The sequence below is a fragment of the Chironomus tepperi genome, unplaced genomic scaffold (assembly GCF_022539635.2).
Source record: "Chironomus tepperi strain 1889 unplaced genomic scaffold, CSIRO-AGI_Ctep_v1 contig_486, whole genome shotgun sequence".
Lineage (NCBI taxonomy): Eukaryota > Metazoa > Arthropoda > Insecta > Diptera > Chironomidae > Chironomus > Chironomus tepperi.
In genome coordinates, this window is record NW_027226608.1 from 561,620 (window position 1) to 580,349 (window position 18,730).

At 36.9% G+C, this 18,730-nt stretch overlaps 4 protein-coding genes across 4 annotated transcripts; 3 read left to right on the forward strand and 1 right to left on the reverse strand.

Moving 5' to 3' along the window:
• Positions 1-637: 637 nt before the first annotated feature.
• LOC139099868 (cystinosin-like) lies at positions 638-2,981 on the forward strand. The gene is made up of 4 exons (XM_070652415.1): positions 638-798; positions 1,408-1,954; positions 2,012-2,300; positions 2,558-2,981. Exons 1-4 carry the CDS (start codon positions 647-649, stop codon positions 2,719-2,721), a joined length of 1,152 nt encoding a protein of 383 aa, XP_070508516.1. The 5' UTR covers positions 638-646; the 3' UTR covers positions 2,722-2,981.
• Positions 2,982-3,101: 120 nt separating this feature from the next.
• LOC139099814 (leucine-rich repeat-containing protein let-4-like) lies at positions 3,102-5,486 on the forward strand. The gene is made up of 2 exons (XM_070652344.1): positions 3,102-4,408; positions 4,857-5,486. Exons 1-2 carry the CDS (start codon positions 3,286-3,288, stop codon positions 4,880-4,882), a joined length of 1,149 nt encoding a protein of 382 aa, XP_070508445.1. The 5' UTR covers positions 3,102-3,285; the 3' UTR covers positions 4,883-5,486.
• A 55-nt stretch (positions 5,487-5,541) lies between these two features.
• On the forward strand, positions 5,542-6,327 carry LOC139099745 (uncharacterized). The gene has a single exon (XM_070652259.1). The coding sequence runs from the start codon at positions 5,542-5,544 to the stop codon at positions 6,325-6,327; it is 786 nt and encodes a 261-aa protein (XP_070508360.1).
• Positions 6,328-15,834: 9,507 nt separating this feature from the next.
• On the reverse strand, positions 15,835-17,773 carry LOC139099809 (nitric oxide synthase-interacting protein homolog). The gene is made up of 2 exons (XM_070652339.1): positions 17,264-17,773; positions 15,835-16,986 (listed from the first exon to the last, which is right to left on the reverse strand). Exons 1-2 carry the CDS (start codon positions 17,643-17,645, stop codon positions 16,496-16,498), a joined length of 873 nt encoding a protein of 290 aa, XP_070508440.1. The 5' UTR covers positions 17,646-17,773; the 3' UTR covers positions 15,835-16,495.
• Positions 17,774-18,730: the final 957 nt, after the last annotated feature.

The following is an 18,730-nucleotide window of genomic DNA, read 5'->3' on the forward strand; positions in this document are numbered from 1 at the left end:
GTCAAAATTAAAAAATTCATCAGTTTGCACATTCCAGAGATAAATTCCCATAAGGCATAATGAAGAAATAAGAGATTGTGCAGCTAAAGCCCTCATCATATCCAATAAATGTCCAGTTCCAACCCTGCAACATCCGAAACTCTTAGTAAATACCAAGCAATCATCTTGAATTGTTCCCATCATCCAACTCCTTACCAGAATGTGGCTTTTTCAAAAAACGACCGGTTATTTTTTTCAAAAAAATATATTTTGTCGTTAAAATTCAAATTTTTTTTGACCGTTACTTTTTCCTTTTCATCGTAACGTAAATTTTTATTTTAAAATAAGTTGAGTTCGAATTTTTCGACAATCTTATGTCGAATTTGAGACGGCCACACTCTGCTACTTACTTACTTCCATGACGAGGACGAACAACGGCCTATTGGTGCAGCTACAGATCATGGGATGCTGGATCTGTCTGTCATTTTCACATTCCCAGCATTTTTTGGACCGTTCCTTACACAGCCACACCAAAAGCTCTTTCTAATCTCCGAAAGCTTCAATGTGAATGTGAATCTTGTGCTGTATCATGTGATATAAATTTAAATACAATAATTTATCACACTGTACATGCTCAGTAGATAATTAGCCACGATAGTGAATAGCAATGAATACAATTTTAAGATTAATTATAGTCAGCTTTTTAATTATTTTAAAATTTGATTTAATTAAAAATGAAAAATTGCCGTCATTTGAAGTTGTATCAGCACCGGATGTACTGATTGTTGGCGAAAAATGTCAAATTTTATTGAAATTTGGGTAAGTTGAGATCGATTTTTGTGGATTATTCAAGTCACTATTTAAGAATTCATGGTGAAATATGGCTGCAGAGTTGGCTGGACTCTATTTTGTAGTCTGAGTCCAATGGAGACAGATTGGTGTCCAATAGAGTCCAGTCCTGGAGTCCTGCCAACTGTTCCAATCTATACAGTATGTCACCAGATCACAAGAGCCCCAGATGACATATGATGCTGTTTAGTGCAGTTTATTGCAGTTTAGGTTCGATTTCTAGGTATACATCTACTCGTACAGTTGCTCTGACCCTTGAATGCATAATGAGCCCTTTTGCTGTATTTTTTGCTGCATCTGATAGATATTAGTTGTCACAAGAGCTGTATTGTTTTTGGAGCCATAAGATGCTTCCACTGAGGCACACAATGCAAAAATCTGTCATTTTTTTGCAAAATGATAGCCGATTGTTATAATACACATGTTAAAAAAGCGCGTATATTGCAGACATTGCTGCTGTGTCCCGATAAATCCTCAAAATGTCCCAATAGCGGCTTTACACCGAATCACCTCCAATTCTGCATTCCAACAGTAACAACATGCTCAAAACTCACAATTTCCTTCCTTTATAATCCACAGATGTCCACTAAACCAATCAGTTGCTGTAAATTTCATAGAAAGTCAAGAAGGCATCCTCAATTTATCACCAAAATCAATCTCAATCCCACCAAACTCAACATCCTCAAATTTCACAATCAGCCTTAGTGCCATCAAAGCAGGAAGTGTGGAAGTGACTGGATATTCATCCCCAAAAGACGTCATCAATGACTTCAATTTATACTTTAAAGTCACAGTCGCAAATTCCCACAATTTAATCATTGCGTCACTAATTGTTGGATGGGGTTACTTCCTTGCATGGGGTATCTGCTCATATCCACAAGTCTGGTTGAATTTTAAACGTAAATCAGTCGTTGGACTTAGTTTTGACTTCCTGGCACTGAACATAGTTGGTCATGTGTCCTACACGATCTTCAATTTATGCTTTTATTTTGGTGACTTTATACAAGCTGAATATTTTTTGAGATATCCGCACGGACAGTCGCCAGTACTGCTTAATGACGTCTTAAATACATCACATGCTGCTATTGTTTATATAGCAATAATCGCACAATGTTGCGTATATCAGGTATTGTTGACTTTTTCTTATCATTTCCGCGACTTTTAATCATTTGTGACTTTATAGTGCGGTAAACAAAGCATTTCCAATATCACATGGATGCTGCTTGGTACTTTTATGGGAATTATTGTTGCAGTTTTGATATTTTGTGCAGTTGGTGCTCTTCATTGGCTTGACTTTTTGTATACATTAAGTTATATTAAGTTGGCAGTTACGCTGACTAAATATGTTCCACAAGCTGTGCTGAATTATAGACGTAAAAGTACAGTTGGATGGAGTATTGAGAGAGTTTTGTTGGATATGATTGGCGGTGTGCTGTCTATTATGCAGATGTTGATTAATGCTTATAATTATGGTGAGTGAAATTGTGTTGGATGGCTTATTGGAAGGGCTAGACATGTGATATGGAGCTTGGCATCTTAGTAGACTGTTTCTTAGTCTCTCTACCGTACCAGGGCTATCCCGTAGAGCCTGATTGGTTGGAAGTTTTGTCCTTAAAATCACTAAGAGTATTGTTGGCAGAAGCCGAGCATTGACGTCCAACAGTTCCCTGACCATCCTAAATAAGCGCCTGATTATCTCTTTACTAATTTCATTGCAATCTATTTGTAGATGACTGGCAATCATACTTTGGAAATCCAGCAAAATTGTGTCTTGGGTTGTTCTCAATATGCTTCGACATTATCTTCATTATTCAACATTACTGCCTGTATAGAAACTCAGAAGAATCTGATAAAGAAGATTCACAAAATACAGAAGTTACCATTAAACAGTAGGAACCAAGGCATGCTGTGGTTTGAAATAGTTTGGACATCATCGGGAGTGGAGGCGGAAAATTCCATCAGAAGCGTAGCACACAGGTTGCTCACAACTGATCTATACCCTACTGTACCGTTCCACACCCAGAGAATCTAGCCTCTAAGATGTTCCAATTCCCACACCCTGTACAACATCAACCTAAAAATCCCATAAACAATTTCTTATAAAATTCCCAACTTTTTTGGTTTTTTTTTCTTCTTTTATTGACAAGCTTTAATTGTGACTGTATAAGTAAATTTGAGTAAATGCTCTTAAGATTCTTTCTCATTTCTCTCTTTTAATTTGTTCCTATTTAAGTCTCAGCTGTTCTTTGCATCATTCGCATAATCATCTCCATTGTACATTGACTTGATTGTGATTATTTTTGTAGTTTTTGGATTTAATTAAGGCACAGTCTAGTCCGAAATATTGACATTTAAGTCTAAAGTCAATTAAAGTGTAAAATTGTGGATTTATTGTGATTATTGACCTAAAATTCGCGGATTTTCTGCAGCATTAAGCTACGTCATCTTGAAATTCCAATGGCAATGACCTCAGTCAACCTTAATCTTCGTGCTCTTTGTGCAATCTTCTTAATTACCGTCGCTGCCGATGAAGAATGTTCATTTGGATTTGAGACTGGTTTGGGAATCACAGTTGGACATGATTATCTGTATACATGCAACATCTTCAACTCAACGGAATTATTAAGTGTCAATCGACATCGTCCGGGCCTTAATGACCTCGATGTCAAGTTCCTACAGTACAAATATGATGGATATTATGAGGAACTTGATGGATTTCACTGCTTTTCATTCCCAAATTTGGAACAGCTTGGAATTATCGACATAAAAGTTAATAAAATTGATGGACAATTCCTGAAAGATTGTCGGAACTTAAAGCATGTCTTCATAGCATCTAATGGACTTACGGCACTTCCTGAGACTCTCTTCGCAACGACTATAAGCCTTGAGAAGCTGCATATTGACCACAATGACATGGAAAGTCTGCCGGAACTTATTTTCTCAAATTTACGGCAGCTCCGCGACTTGCAAATTGAATACACAAAAATTTCGAGTTTCCCGCCAAAAATATTCTCGTCACTCGACAGCTTGACATTTTTGGACCTAATTGGCAATAAAATTACATCCTTAAATCCAAAATGGTTTGAAAATCTCCAAAAATTGGATCATTTGCACATGAGCAACAATAAAATTGTGGAAATACCTGCCAATGCCTTCAGTTCCTTACCGAAGCTGACATACATCACATTAGCAAGGAACAACATCAAAAGTCTACATTCAAATTCATTCCAGAACCTTAAAAGTCTTAAGACTTTGTACCTAAGTAACAATGACATCACAGACTTCCCAAAAAATGTCTTTAAGTCACTGGAAAGCTTGACATTTTTGTGGATTGGTGACAATAAGATTAAGACAATCCATTCAGACTCGTTTGGGAAACACAGCAATTTAGTCATGTCTGGTATGGCAAATAACTCGATTGAAGGAATTGATGAAAAATTTATCGACAATGTGGCACTTACTCATGTCTTTTTGGGAGGAAATGTGTGCATTAAAGAGGATGTCAAGAGTAACGATAGGAGTGTTATGAAGGAGAAGATGAAGACATGCTTTGAGAATTATCGGCCAAGGGTGATTGATGGTAAGAATATTAAGGATTATAGTAGAGTTTAGGGCAGTATTGCGCAACTACTTAATTCTTATGGCACACTTTGGTGAAAAGCCACGACAGAAACTGCATTTGTCATTCAGTTCTTGGCATTTCCATGAAATTTTGAAGGTACACTAGTGTATCACGGCACATAGGTTGTCCACCACTGATCTAGATCAACCTCAGAAGGCATATAGTATAGAAATTTTCAAAAATCATGCTTCTGGCTAACGTAATTCTAGCCGCAGGCCAGATTTGATCAAATTCTGCCCTCGGTCAGGGTCTAGTCCAGTAGTGGGCAACCTGTGTGCCGCGGAACACTTTACTGGTGAGCTCATGGTCTATGTCTACCACTGATTTATGTCAATTCCAACACTTTAATTCCTTATTATTTTGTGAAATTTAATTTGTTTTTTTTTTTTTTTTTTTTAAATTATAGATAGAATAAGATTCCCGGAAAATTAATTAATTAGGCGTAAAAGACTGTAACTATTAACTGTGATCCATGGCTTATTCAGGATTAGTTGAATTTAATTAAGAATTCATCCAAATAGCACAAATTGGTTGATCGATCCAAAATTCGGTTTGAACTGGAATTAACCAAATTTGGTACCATGTTAATGGCGGTTTCTTAACCTTCCCGACATATACTTAACTACTATACACGGATAGGCAGCGTACTCCACCAACCCTACTCCTTCTTCAACTCAAGGATACCTAGGATAAGATTGGATGGAGTAGCCGAGAAGAATCCTGTCTCTCCAGGTAGGAGAAGGTGGAATATTACGAGTAGGTTGAGAAACCGGTCTCAACCTCTGGCATCATGCTAAAGTTTCGTCAGCCTGGTTTCGGATTCGATTTAGATCTGGCACTATGTCAGTGTCAATCCAGTCTGGTTCCGGATTTTCTATCAATTCACCGACTTGAGCTATTTGAGTCATTGTCTTATTCATATTGAAAATGCATGCAATTATTTGAATATTTTATAATAAAATTTTCATTATTTTAATTAAAATGGGAATAAAAACACAATTCCTCGATGTGACTAACCTCATTCATCAGTAAACAATCTAGTTTGTCAGTTCTATAATTCAAATTGCAGATAAACCAAAAAAAACCTAAAAATGCAAGCTCTAGAACCAACTCACAACTCATTATCAATCGCAAATCGCTTCATATTCAATAAAAAAGTCAAAATTTACATCAAATTTTTGTGGTTTTTAATAATTTTGACGTCATTTTACGGCTTTTTCTTTTACATCTTTGAGGCATGGAATAAGTTTATCGTAACTCCAATAATTGACATAAGAACTGAAAAGCGTTCAATTCAGTCAGTTCCATTTCCAGCTGTAACAATTTGTTCGCCTGTTTTTGCCAAGAATAATTTTGTGACTTTTGGTGACATTGCTGGCAATTTGAGGAACTTGACGGATTATCAGCTGCAAGTTCTAGCTGCAAATGCTCAGGCATGTGACTCAGGGTACACTGAGGCATATCCAGACTGCTGTGGTGATGACACAAGTCAAAATATAGTCAAGTTACTTGAGGAAAGTTCCTTGGACATTGACGACATATTCACAACTTGTGTCCTGGACAATTTATGGATTGAATGCTCAATGATCTTCAAAAAGGTCATAACTGACCGTGGATTTTGCTATACTACAAATTCTCAAGGTTATCATACAATATTCAATCCTGGTGTTATGTCTGCTGACTTTGATTCACATAAGTCTACTGGAATTTCCAAATCATTTAAGAGATTTGATGTGGTCTTCAATGACACGTCGGCTGATGAGTTTAATGACTGGAAATTGGATGGTATGTATGGCTACTTGATGATGCTACTTGACACAAAGCTACTTGACTCAAAGCTACTTGAGACAAAGCTACTTGAAGTAAAAGCTACTTGACACAAAGTTACTTGACTCAAAGCTACTTGACATAAAGCTACTTGACATAAAGCTACTTGACATGAAGCTACTTGACTCAAAGCTACTTGACAATTCTACTTGACACAAAGCTACTTGACACAAAGCTAAAGGACTCAAAGCTACTTGACTCAAAGCTACTTGACATAAAGCTACTTGACATAAAGCTTCTTGACTAAAAGCTACTTGACATAAAGCTACTTGACATGAAGCTACTTGACTAAAAGCTACTTGACACAAAGCTACTTGACATAAACCTACTTGACAAAAAGCTACTTGACTTAAAGCTACTTGACAAAAAGCTACTTGACAAAAAGCTACTTGACTTAATGCTACTTGACTCTAAGCTACTTGACTTAAAGCTACTTGACATAAAGCTACTGGACAAAAAGCTACTTGATTTAAAGCTACTTGACGTAAAAGCTACTTGACACAAAGCTACTTGACTTAAAGCTACTTGATACAAAGCTACTTGACAAAGCTATTTTCTTGCATTTCAGGCTTCAACAAGTCCCACGATCCCTACTCAGTGCCCATCACAGCATTCAAAAACATGCAAGTCGGTTTCCATCTATACATCAATCCAGTCAATGCCCAGAATTTATGTCCAAAAAATGGCAAATCATTTTTATTCTTTTTTCATCCACCAAATGAGATTTTAACACCATTAAATTGGGAAAATGGAGTTGAATTTGGATATGAAAAGAGAATTGCCGTTAAAATTGAAAGCTACAGTGCCAGTGACAATTTGAAGATATTTCCAGCATCAGCACGTAAATGCTATTATTTTAATGAACGGCGACTCAAGTTCTTCAGGACTTACACAAAGGACTTTTGTGAATATGAATGCCTGACTAACTTTACCCTTAAACTTTGTGGATGTGTCAAGTTCTCGATGCCAAGAATGCCTGACACACCAGTTTGTGGATTAAAGGATGTAGCTTGTTATTTAAGAGCTGCTAATATTTGGCCAATATATAAAAATTATCGAGATATTCCATGTGGATGTCTGACAAATTGTGAATATGTGCTGTATAAGTCGAGGTATGAGAAGAATGCTGTTCATGATAATCCAGAGACGATAAGGAAATTTAGGAATGTTTCTGAAGGGTAAGTTTGAATTTTGGGATTTTTAAGGATACAGGGCATACTTGCATGCAACTGTCAAATCTCATTAGTCAATCTAATATGTCTTTTATTGCAGTTCTGCGTATGCATTCCTATCCCTGGAGATTGTCGATCACTTTTTGACACACAATGAGTTTTTTCCTTTATATACATTGCAAAGCTGTAAGGTTATCATAAAATCCCCTGAACAGCACAAATTGGTCAATCGAAAATGAAAGATTCTGCTTAAATCGAGCACCATCTGTCACGTGACAAGAGTCGTACCAGTTTGGTGCCGGATTTTGGACCAATTAACCGATTTTTGCTATTCGGGATTGAAAACTATAATGGCAATCCTGCCTTTAATGGCAAGTTGTATAAAAGGATTAATATTTTCAGTTGTTGCCGATATTGGAGGACTTCTTGGACTATTTTTGGGATTTTCGTTGTTGACATTTTTCGAGATTATTTACGGAGTGATGAAGTTCATTGGAAAATTGTTTGGACACGTATTTTGGAATAGTACTAAAAATGAAGTAATAAGTTCCAAAAATCCTAGTGGTATGTAAAAAAGAAGGGTTTTGAACTGAACCTCTTTTCCATAGGTTGACACACAACCCCTCTTTGTTTCAACTCTTGAATATGCCCATGCCTTGTGTATCAACTCTCATATTTTAAACTTCAAAACATCCACTCTGATTATGCTGCTTCTGACTAGAAATCTGCCACTTTCCCGTCTCCCACTGCCTCTCCGGCCTCTTCTGTCTCATCTGCCATGCCTGCATCCCCCTGCATCCCCCTGCTTCCACCCTCTCTCCTTCTTGTCCCATAATGAGCCTTTGGATACCCGAATATTGAATATTATGTTTAATGATTTTGTTATTGAGTATAAGTCAAGGTTTGAGTCACACGACACTTCAATGTTCATATTGGAATAAGCTACTGATAAAGCACAGCACGTAAGTCCTTACAGACGTCATTAGTATCCAATTTTTAAATAATTTACGAACTATGTAACCAGTGTACTGAATGTGTAACTGAAATAAAGCAATTATATTGCTATTTCCAATTGATTCTTGTCATTCTCACTAATTTGTGACTCAATAGTCATCCAAACAACATCATTTTAGCTACTGTGAATCAAAAATCACATCCAGGTCAGGAATAAATCAACAAATCCCAAGCCATGAAGCTTACCCACAACTTTATATCAATCATAATCCACTACATCACCAACAAATCCCAAAAACCTCACATTCGATTCTTCTGGATTATGATAATCCTAATGTCATTCATCAGCCTGTACATCTACATGCCAGCATTATTTGCCAAATTAATCGGCAAGCCAGTCATTGACATGAGAACTGAACATCGTCCAATTTATTGGACTCCATTTCCAGCCATCACAATTTGTTCCGGTGCCTTTGCAAGAAATAAAATTGTTGAATTTTGGGACAATCCAGCGGAACTGAACGACCATAAGAAGAACCTGTACTCGATTAACTTTCAAGCCTGCAATGCAGTCTTCATCCAAAATCATCCAAATTGTTGTGGAAATAAGACAGATGAAAATGTTGTGGATTTACTTGAGGAAAGTTCATTGAAAATTGAGGAAGTCTTTGCAATTTGTACATTAAATAAGTTTGTGTCCAACTGCAGTGCTGTTGTGCATCGAGTGCTGACAGATCGTGGATTCTGCTATAGGATTAATGGTCAAGGCTTTCATGCCATTTTTAATCCAGATGTGATTAGTGAGGATTTTCATAATTACAAGATGACAGGTATGGTGAGATATGTAGTACTAGATTTTTGGGAGGTACTAGATTTTTGGGAAAGTACTAGATTTTGGGGAAGGACTAGATTTTTGGGAAGGACTAGATTTTAGGAAAATACTAGATTGATTCAGTACTAGATTGTGACAGTACTAGATTAAGACAGTACTAGATTGAGTCAGTACTAGATTGTAGCTGAACTAGATTGAGGCTGTACTAGATTGAGTTAGTACTAGATTGAGTCAGTACTAGATTGAGTCAGTACTAGATTGAGTCAGTACTAGATTGAGTCAGTATTAGATTGAGTCAGTACTAGATTAAAGCAGTATTAGATTGAGTCAGTACTAAATTGAGCCAGTACTAGATTATGGCAGTACTAGATTATGGCAGTACTTGATTATGGCAGTACTAGATTGAGGAAGTACTAGATTGAGTCAGTACTAGATTAAGTCAGTACTAGATTGAGTCAGTACTAGATTGACCCACGAAGTACTAGAATGAACTATGAAGTACTAGATTGTAGCTTGATACTAACATTTCCCTTTTTCCATCTCTTCCCAGGACTCTCAAAATCATTCACAAAATTCGACAATATCTTCAGTGACACATCAAGTGATGAATTCTCAAATTGGTTTATGCATCGTGGCTTCATCGACAACAATGACTCAATAGACATTCCAGTTGTCGCACGTAAGAACACAGTAATGGGATTTCATCTCGTCTTAGATCCAGTCAATGAAGATAATGTCTGTATTAATCGTGGTAAAGCCTTTACATTCTTCCTACATCCACCAAATGAGATTGTGACTCCATTTCATGAGGATGGCAGTGTTGAGTATGGACTTGAAAAGAGGTTGACAGTCAGCGTGTCTGGATTTAATACAAATAATGACTTGCTGGTATTTCCACCGTACGCACGTGGTTGTTACTTTATTGGCGAGAAGCAGCTTAAATTTTTCAGAATTTACTCAAAAAATCACTGCGAATTTGAGTGCCTGACTAATTTTACCTTAAAAACTTGTGGATGTGTTAAATTTTCAATGCCGAGAGATTCAAGGACGAAAGTATGCAGCATAAAGGAAGTCAAATGTTACAATGATATATGGAAGGTCTGGCCATATTATGTGCCTGGAAAGGGCAAGGAAGCACCTTGTGGATGTCTAAGGACATGTCAACATACTGAATTTACTGTAAGGTCAGAAAGGAGCTTGATTTATGATGAAATTGGGGAGATTGAGAAGGTTAGGAATGTCACTAATGGGTAGGTTACTTAGCATACTGGCTATTTTGAGGTTAGGTTCCATTAATCTTATTTGATCTTCAGATCAGCTTTCTCATATTTCTCAGTTGAGATAAAGGAATATTTTCATTATGATCATCAGTTTTATGGACTCTATACTATACAGAATTGTAAGTATTTGGACTGTTTGAAACAGATCCGAGTAGCACAAGTAACTTTGAAGATTTGATTAACAATAATATACTTTAGTCATTGCTGACATCGGAGGACTACTTGGATTATTTCTGGGAATCTCTATTCTGTCAATTTTTGAAAGTTTTTATGCACTTTTAACAATTGTTCTTGGAAAAATGTTTCATAATGGGTAAGTTAGACAAGTAAAATTAAATCGTGTTAAATTTGGATAAAAATACTCAAAATGCGGACGATAAACTGACATTTTCTCTTTATACGTCCTTAGTGTGATGTCAATGTCCATATCTTACTTAAAATAATACTTGAAATCTTAAAATAATACAATCCTGATCTTCTTACTCTTCTTTTCAGTAATGTTGAATCCAATAGGATCAATGAAACTCCTGTAAAACTTCAAAATAATATTAGTCAAATAAAATCACCCAAAAAGTTAAAATCCAGGAAATTTAATAGAATCTACAAACCAAGGAGTCAAAATTTTCGAAAAAATAAACCATTTCAACAACCGCAAAGTAAAATAATCAAAGTTAAAGCTTATGGTACAAACAAAGAAGATCTTGGTCCACTTGGATATGTTTATATGGAGTAATCATTCATTATTAAAGGTAAGCTTGCGCACCAAAAACGCATAAATGCATTTTAAAACCCCAATAAAGCTATCACTCTAATGAATCATATCATTTACCTTGTTAATCAATACTCAAAAGTCACTTAGATAAATTAAATCACGCAATTATTTCATAAACCTCAACTATGGAAAAGGGAACGTTCGGATATTATGTCACGCTTTTGAGGATGATAAAGTGTTGTAACGGAATCTAAATTTTGAATCATGCTTTTGCTTCAAACAGAACTGGAAGCTGATTTGAAGCTTGTATTTCAGGAGTCAAGTTGAGACGGTTCAAGCTAAGTCGAGCCGAGTGAAGTCGAGTCATGTGTGAGGAGGGTAGAAATTTGATTTAATTTGAACGTAACGTAACTTCCGAATGTTCCCAAAATTATTATAAAATCATTAAATTAATTGCAAATAAAATGCACAGAATTGTCAATTAATTTAAATTGCGTTTTAATTGCCATGGGTCTAAGCTAGTGAATACAACAAGTCATCCCTTAAAGTAGTCACAATCTACAACAATGGAACCAACACACAACTTCCTCTCAATCACCAAAAAATTCATCATCAACAAAAATGAGAAAAATTTCATTCGATTTTTTTGGATTTTAATAATTTTATTTTCATTCTTGTGCTTCTTTTACTACTTCAGCATCGCCTACACAAAGTTCATGATAACACCAAACCTTCACATCCAAATATTCGATCGTCCAGTCGACTGGATTCCATTTCCAGCCATAACAATTTGTCCATCAATTTTCACCAAAAATAATCTTGTAAAATTCACCACAAATGCAACTGGACTTAACAGGCATGAGGTGAATTTACTAGCTGCAAATCTTCAATCATGCCATCCAATTTATGCTCAATATTCCTACAACTGCTGTGGAACTGACACAAGTCAAAATGTTGTGGAACTGCTCGAGGAAGGCTCACTGGAAGTTGACGAAATGTTTGCATTTTGTTATTTTAATCATGGCATGAAGAACTGCCGTCAAATCATGAATCGTGTCCTTACCGACCGCGGATTCTGCTTCCGGATCAATTCCCTAAGTTTCCATACAATTTTCGACACAGCCACAATCAGCAGTGACTTTATGTCCTATAAAATTAACGGACTTACAAAATCATTTGAAAAATTTGATGAATTTTTTGTGGACGAAGCTGTTGACGAGCATCCAGTGTGGGCTATAAAGGCTGGATATAATATATCGTATGATGAGTTTAAGGTACCGGTCAGGTCAATTAAGAACACAATTCTTGACTTTCATTTCTATTTGGACAAGATTAATGCTGACAATAATTGTGTGCCACGTTCAAAGTCATTTTACTTCTTTTTAAACTCACCAAATGAGATTTTGACGCCATTTTCTTATGAGAATTTTGTGGAATTTGGATTTGCTAAGAAGGTGAGTAACTTGGGTGACTTGCGTGACTTTGTGGAGGTGATGAAGGTCTCTATGAGATTAAAAATGACTAATTGAGCTTGATAATTGCCTGCCAGAATTTACATGGAATTCTAGCACATGTATGCAATACTTTTAAGCAGTATGCGTGCATTTTTCGAATTCTAGGGACTGTAAGAGAGGAGATTAAGGCTGTAAGAGACACTTAAACTCGGTGTCTGTCTTAAAGAACTATAGGAGTCTTGTAGTACCGAGGACGACATGTTGAGTACTCTCTAGGACTACCGGAGTCATGTAAAGATCGACTAACATACATTGTATACTATCTAGGACAATAAGAGTCTACAACAGACTTTTAGAATCTGATATTGGACTAAACCTATGGTGGTAGATCTAAACCAAATCCGGTACAACATGGTCGTGACTCTGGTTTGTTGCTAGTACCTGGGGTCACTTTCTTAATCTATTCTTGTGCTGAAGAAGGAGCAGAATGCTTAAATAGCTCTTTTTATCCACACAGAGTCAGAGTTGTGATGGCCGATGTCGGCCTGCATACAGAGTACCATATCTTATAAGGTATGATAGGATTGGGTTGAATATCTTAGAGAATTTAAGGTATTCCGGGTAGGCTAAGAAACCGGAACTGGTACTACTGAACCCATGTCCTAAACGGGCTGACATGGTGCCAGATTCTGATGACTCTGGCAAGGTTTATCATATCCGGCATCAAGTCAGAGTCACACCGGCCTTTTTCCGGATTTTTGAACACATCATAACTTCAACGTCCCTGGATACTTTAGATTCACTTCTGTGTCTTGTCATATTCTTTGGACATTTGGATAATCTCTGCCAATTCTGCCATTAACTGTCAGTTAGACTCACTAGACAGCAATAAAGTCGACTAATCCACAGCCTATATAATTCACAAAATTCACATTTAATTCCAGGTTACAATAAAAGTTGATGGCTACAGCACCAGATATAATTTAAAGCACTTTCCACCAACAGCACGGAACTGCTACTTTGAAGATGAAAGAAAATTAAAATTTTTCAGAACTTATACACAAAATCACTGTGAATTTGAGTGCCTGACTAATTATACCTTAAAATTGTGTGGATGTGTTAGATTTTCAATGCCGAGAACAAATGAGACGAAAGTTTGTGGGATGGAGGACATCAGCTGTTATGTTAATGCTACAAGGACATGGCCGCCGTATCATCATGAACGGAAGTCGGAAATTCCTTGTGGATGTCTTAAGGATTGCAATTTTTTGGATTATTCGGCTGTGTCTGAGAAGAACTCGCAGTATGCGGACATGAGATTGATCAAGTTGGTTCGGAATATTACTGAGGGGTAAGGTGGGGACTGATTTGTTGGAGTTGATCAGATTTTGGTCAGATTTGGTTACTTATGGTTGAATTTTGGTCAGTTTTTGATTAGAATTTGGTAAATTTTCGGTGAAATTTCAGTCAATTTTCGGTCAGATTTTTGGTCAATTTTCGATCAATTTTTGCTCAATTTTTGTCAGATTTTTCAGATTTTTGTCAGTTTTTGGTCAATTTTTTGTCAGAATTTATTCAGATTTTAGTAAATTTTTGGTCAGATTTTTGGTCAATTTTCAAAAAATTCTTGGTCAATTTTCGGACAATTTTCGATCAATTTTTGGTCAAATTTTTAAATTTCGGTCAATTTTTGGTCAAATTTTGTCAAATTTTCAAATTTCGGTAGATTTTTGAACATTTTTGATCATTCTTGTCAATTTAGTGACTAGACCCATCCAAAATTTGCATGAATCACAACTCATCAATCCTCTATTTCCAGCTCCATCGCTTCCTATCTTGGATTCGAAATTGGTGATCATTTTCACTACGATTATCAATATTATGGACCTTATACACTTCAGAACTGTGAGTTTAATGACTTTTAAGCATGTCTTCAACTTACATTGACTTGTTATTTTGATATTTACAGTTATTGCTGATATCGGTGGACTTCTTGGACTTTTTCTTGGATTTTCTATGATATCACTTATTGAGTGCTTTTATAGTTTAATTGGGATGATTTACAAGAATTTGAGTAATTTGGGGAATGTACGGAAATTAGGTAATAACAGAAATGGCAGGAATAGTGCTTTTAGATCTCGATTTCCTCAACGTAAGGGTTTCTAAGAAAATCATGGATCAGCAACTTGTGTGACTAGTGTGAACCAACCCCACACAGCACTCCCCTTCCCCCTTATGCGTTCCGTAACCTGCAATTAAGCTTTATGTGCCTTAACAATATTCAAATAAAAATTCACAATTTATCGCAACTTTTTCTTCATTTTTTATTACTCTAAACCTTCACAATCCTTGATCTTATCCATCATATGCAGCACCTCGATCCACCAACCTCCACCTCACATACATTCCTGAACATATGTCTTTGTTGTCTCACAGACCGGCAATGGATGCATTTGTGGACATTGCAAAAACAATTTCTTAATCGTACATCCCAAAAGTTTTGGTAAATGTGCTGGAAATTGACATGGACCCTCAAGACCAGCTGATCTGACTTCCGCAGCACATTCATCAACAGCATTATCAATCAAGTCATCCCATTCACTGTCAAAGACTGAACTCCTTAATGTCCTCTTAAGTCCATTCAGGTTGACATTTGTCGAGTCATAGACAATCTTAGTAATGCGCCATAAGCAGCCCATTGGACAGCACTCATCATTAGATCCAATACACTCATCCAGGCACGTGTCAATGAGGACACGATGTAGATTAATGTGTGGATATTTACAGCACTTATGAAGCTCCCATCGATGAAGATTCAACTCATTACAGCGTGTCAAATTGACGACATTTTCAGGCTGACTTGATGCATCATAGTTATGGATGTTGGCTGATGCAGCTGCTATGCTGATCAATATAGTCACAGTTTGGATAAATTGAAGCATTTTTTAATGAAAATTTTACAACCAACTGGATATAAATGGACATAAATTGTGGTATTTATAGGTGGAATAAAATGACATTTGGATTGACCTTCAGTCAGACTGTGTGTATGGATCTTGTTCATGAACTATTTACATGACATATCCGGATACAGAATATTTTGAGTAAATGGCATGGATTAACACAGGTTTGCATTTAAAAAAAAGTCATAAATTTTCAGTTTTTTTTGTTAAATTCTTTATTAATTTAAGTTTAAAAATTTGGGGGGACGGTTCACTTGTTACGTAACCATAACATCGACCTGTTGACTCTTCCTGACCTCCTAGGGGAGACTCGCAATTGTCAACATCCAATTTATTGTTTGAGGCATTTGAGACCTAACCCAGCCCTCCATAGAAGCCATGTCGAGTTGTCGGTTTCTTAACCTACCTCTACCCTACCCTATATCGATTGGTAGGGTATCCTAGTGTCTGTCCTAGAAGTTACCCTGCTTCATCCTATCTTAAGTATCTTAAGGGGTAGGGCAGAATGAGAGTAGGTAGAATACACCTAGGAAAGTCTTGTCTACCCGGGTAGGATTAAGTATGGGTAGGATGTGGAAGGGTTAGGATAAGGCATGGGTAGGATAAGGTAGGGTAGAGGTATCCCGCAGATGTTAAAAAACCGACCCAAAGGACCGAACCCTAGGGCCTATTAGTAGACCCTACTCAGGTTGGTTGTGCACCCCACTCCCTTTCCTAAACGGGTGTGTTGAGGATGTTAAGTAACTGACTTCAGAAATTTAACCCCCAAAACCCTTGTGTATACCCCTCTGTCCCCACCTCCCCTAAAGACCATTACATAACAACCCAACGTCCCCCCTCCCCCCATAATTCTAACACTGAAGTGCTGGCTTAGCAACCTTAGCATTCAACTGATTAACACTAGAAAATCCAGTTCCTCCTCTCTGCAGCATAATTATATCCTTGTCTGTCAACTTCTGATTTGTCAATGGATGTATCATGTCCTTCTTAATCACCTTCTCAACACAATCCATTGTCACAACATCACCCGTTGGCCTCAGCACAGCCAATGGCATTGAATTTGTCAATATATCCTTCGATACAGCACAGACGTAACGATTCTCTTGTGCAACTAGTGACTTTTTAGCATTTGGATCGGCTAATGTGAACTTAACGTCAATCAAGTCTTTGGATTTGAGGACTTTACCGCTTACTGGACAGTAAATTGTGCTGTCGGGTTTTTGAACTTTAGCTTTGCCTGAGTCTGGTGTTTGTGATGGAACCCAGAAGCTTGGTAGTTGTTGCTTCTTGGCGCCGGTCATGTTTGAGAGAGTTGATGATGATGTGCTGGGTCCGGGTTGGTCTAAAATGAGAAATGGAAATTGCATTAGTTGAATTGTTGGGGAATTTGGGGGAATGGGTGGAAGTAAAAGGGGAATAGAAGACATGGGGAGTCGATGGGACACGATGTGAGCCGAAAGGACACGATATGAGCCGAATGGACACGATGTGTTCCGAAGGGACACGATGAGAGTCGAATGGACACGATAAGAGCCGAAAGGGCACGAAGTGAGCCGAATGCACACGATGTGAGTCTAGTGGATACCAAATTCTACCTGCAGAACTGCCAATGTACTCACCCATCTTACTGCCAATCTTAATATTCTTCTCAGTCTTTACAAATTCCTCCAACTTCCTCTTATTCTCAGCTGCTGCAATTTCAGCCAATTCATCCTCATCTGACTTCTTTTGTTTCTCAAATTCCTTCATTTTTCTGGCATATTCACCCTTTTTGGTAATGATATACTGTAGAATAGCTTCTTTGTCAAATAAATATCCATCTTTTGTGATGACTGGAAGTTCGCATGGCTGAAGTGTCAAATTACAGCAATCGAATGACTTTAGTGACTCTTTAGCCAGACGCTGATGTTCAGTTCCAAATCCTGATGTTTTTGAGTCTTTCTTTTTTTCATGATAAGTATAAACTGATCCGGCTGTTGAGTTTCTTGCGTGACGAGTCATGTTGATGTGTTGATTGGAATGCTGTGTGCTGAATTAGGTCCTGAATTTATATGGAAATATTGTGTAAATTTGAAATTTTTAATAAACTATTTCAAATTGAGATTTTTTTGTTTGGAAAATAAGCAGTTGTAAACAATTGTGGAGAGAATTGAGGTTGGAGAGAATCTGAGAGAATTGTAGAGATACAGGGTGATTAATGGATGTTTTTGGTCATACAGGGTGACTAAAAATAATGGATGAATTTGATGAAAATTGAATTGTTTGAATGGATTTTGAATTGGTTTGGTTGGAGGGGTTGTGCAGGTATTAGGTTTAGGAGGGTGGGAAGATGGAGATTGACCTCCTTTCCTCAGATGATGCTCCTAGATTCCAGAAATCAGGCTAAATTTGAGGTAATTTTAAGTCGAATTTGAACCAATTTTTGACAAAATTCTTCAATTTAAGACACCTTTGGGAAATGAAAATTGTGAAAAATCAAAGAAAATTTTCCAAATTTTCTCAATTTCCCCAAACTTTCCTCATCCTTTTCCCTTCAAAATCCAACAAGTTGTCCTCATTCTTAAAGCCTCAACATCCTCAACAAACCACAACAAAACCCAAAACATTCTGCATTTTTCGATTTTCCTTTCTTTAAAGCCATCCAAAAGATCACATCACAATAAAAAGTTACAGAAAAAAATTATTAAAAAAATGCCTTTAGCATCAAAAAACAGAAGGAAAAAGGTCATAAAAAATTAAAAAAAAAAAATCTCATGTGGCAATAGTTTTTTGTATATTATTGAGCTGAGCAAGCAGGAAGCATGTTACCGAACTACATAGAGAGTTCTCTAAGACTCTAAGGGGTCGCTGTATTGACGGTGAGATGCAAAGTTGCGCTGATGGCACCTTGATGATGGATTTTGACCCAATTTTACAACAATAAATGCTATTTGACCGATTGTGCTGCTCGGGAAGATATTGGAAGACTTAAGAACTCCTGGAAGGAAGCTGTACATAGAGATATTATTGCATTTGGTAATTTGGTAATTGAAAGGCGGAAGCTAAGGGTCAGACACTCATGTGGTACAGTACTGTACTTACTGTAC